The sequence below is a fragment of the Limulus polyphemus genome, unplaced genomic scaffold (assembly GCF_000517525.1).
Source record: "Limulus polyphemus unplaced genomic scaffold, Limulus_polyphemus-2.1.2 Scaffold1754, whole genome shotgun sequence".
NCBI classification, from domain to species: Eukaryota; Metazoa; Arthropoda; class Merostomata; order Xiphosura; family Limulidae; genus Limulus; species Limulus polyphemus.
Genome location: NW_013667364.1, coordinates 146,856 through 149,358, shown reverse-complemented (window position 1 = coordinate 149,358; position 2,503 = coordinate 146,856). Strand labels below are relative to the sequence as shown.

General features: G+C 33.6%; 1 protein-coding gene across 2 annotated transcripts in view; it reads right to left on the bottom strand.

The window, feature by feature from the left end:
• Window positions 1–238: 238 nt before the first annotated feature.
• Window positions 239–2,503, bottom strand: part of LOC106464834 (gamma-interferon-inducible lysosomal thiol reductase-like) — a 10,564-nt gene continuing 8,299 nt past the window's right edge. The window contains exons 4-6 of one of the 2 annotated variants that reach the window (XM_013924989.2): window positions 1,706–1,852; window positions 626–694; window positions 239–394 (exon numbers count right to left, since the gene is read on the bottom strand). In XM_013924989.2, coding sequence (XP_013780443.2) covers window positions 335–394; window positions 626–694; window positions 1,706–1,852 — 276 coding nt within the window. In that variant the 3' untranslated portion in view covers window positions 239–334. The remainder of the gene's footprint in view (window positions 395–625; window positions 695–1,705; window positions 1,853–2,503) is intronic. The other variant, XM_022392635.1, reaches the window with a different exon arrangement.

Below are 2,503 nucleotides of genomic sequence, written 5' to 3'. Positions count from 1 at the left end.
CACAGTGGAAGCTTTTTCTGTACTTGTTGGACGTGCCGCTGACCCACTAGGAGGGGACACAGTGGAAGCTTTTTCTGTACTTGTTGGACGTGCCGCTGACCCACTAGGGGGGGGGACACAGTGGAGGCTTTTTCTATACTTGATGAGAATTTCCTTTCATGAAAAAATGGTTCCCCAAGCATATATTCTGTGTACTATATTTAGAGACGTTAGAGTAATAAAATGTTATATCGTATACTGTATATTTTAAAAGCAACTTTAATAACATCAAATTATTAAACTCATAGACACGAGATTTTGTGGTCTAAGTGTAGCTAAACCAAGATTTCTTGAGTTACGGTTGATTAGGAGTTTTCTCGTCGTTGGTTGTGTTGCAGGAGGATGGTTTCTTTCCCTACGAAAACAACAAAAGCAAAATGTGTCAATATTCAGAAACCATTAAAAATTTCCGAATGATTATGATTTTAAAACATGCTTGAATTTACAGATTCTTTTATTGTTATTTGTTCAGACGACACAAAAACGTTTTATCAGCTAAATCGAACAACAAAGAAATGTTGTGTTCAAGCTCTTATACATTATTTTTCGTAAAGTCAAAATTTTTTAAAAGAAAGCAGATATTCACCGTGTAAGTGTCGCATATCAATTGAAAAAGGTTACCCTCTGCTTTATCTTGGATGTCTTCTGTATGAACCTAAACACAAACACACAAAGTGGAATAATTAGCTGTTCCATTTTAAACAATTAGGTCCACTCAGTATAGTATATGATGGACTATATACGACGAAGTGAAATATACGCATTTTAGCCGCATAAATGCTTTATTTTGTTGTATGATATTATATCTGATCATCAGAGAAAATGTGAACGTGAAGATACATTACGAAGATACGTAATAGCGAATATATCAATTCATCGTTATTTATCAATTTATACTATATATTTTTAAATTTCAAATCTAGTTATAAGTTCTCATCAGATGTGTTGTATCTCGAAGGATGTTCGGATGTTATATCACACAAACAATAAAAGTTCAATAACTTCAGTTGTTTAAAGAAATGTTAGTGAAAATATGTGAGCTATTTTCAAGAATAAACTATGGTCTGCGTCCGATATTTGCTGATAACAGTTTGTCAAATAGCTATTGTACTGGAGATTAGGCTCGTCTTTTTATATTCTATGTTCGCCTTTAAACTTTTAACTGCCCCACAAGGCGAGTTAAATGTATCGTTAGCGCTTTGGAAAAGATATGTGCCAGATTTGTGCTTGATTGAACTGGACTTTAAAAGAGAAGAAGAAAATATATTTCTAATCAATTTTGAACATACGACGTGTTTCAACAACCAACCAATTACAGTATATTGCATTGCCGTATTTATTTCTGTTCAAACTATAAACATGTTTGATAGTGCTTAAAAAAAACCCAACTGAAAAACAACTCCTCTACGACGCCCAGTCGTTTTACTATAATCTCTTTACTTAATGGTAAACATCCGAGGAACACGGTTGAGTATCTTGCAGATATATCCCCTATTTTTATAGCACATATACTTATTTCCTCTCTGTATTTTGTAATACACTTTGTCAATATTTCCGAAAATAACAGCCTATTTTACGATTCTTTATTTCTATAGCAATGAACGAGATTGAATATATTTTCGCTTTCTTATTTTCTGAATGCTTGCGCGAAAAACAATTAACTCACTCCGTTCAGGGTGATCCATGGCGAGTACTGGTGAGGAGGGTCCAAATCACGTGTTTCCTTTGCCATCAAGTATTCATACTTGTTCCCTTGAGCTCCATTAGCACAAGTAGAAATAACTTCCCAGTCCAACTGTAAGGATCTAGCACACTGAAGATATAACACAAAAGGTTAATGCTAAGTGAATCTCTTCTTCAAACGAATACACACTTAATATTACCAGCAACAGGAAAATAAACAACACTTCTATTTATTAAACCTGAATTTTCAAGGGTGTTTAAGTACTTCTGGAACTCTTTGCGTGTATGTTAAGTTGATTAAAACTATTGGGTTCCATTTGGACCACTGTCTTAGAGAAAACAGTGTTAATATACAGGGTGATCTGGAAATACTGTGCTTGTGTATCTACTGACTGCATGTAATGACTAACACAGTGGAAAAACAACGAACTATAGAGAATTATTCAAGATAGATGGAAATGAAGTTTTGTTACTGCTTTTTTCGTATGTGTGATATAGTTGTACACCACATTGTGTTTATAATTTTCCTTTAAAGCTTTAGAATAAGAAACGTGTAGCATCACAAGTTGAATCGGTATATTGCTTTTCAGACAAAAATAATCGAATAAATATATTTGATCAAAGTGTTTTACGGTATAAATAACTGTCAGAAACAATACTTTCATATAGAATATATAGTTAATATCTTTCCAAGTGTGAGCGGTATATTCATCTTCTCTAAGTCATTTCCTCATATAAAGTTTCAAACATAGTGTGATCTCTCATAATTATACCCCCCCCC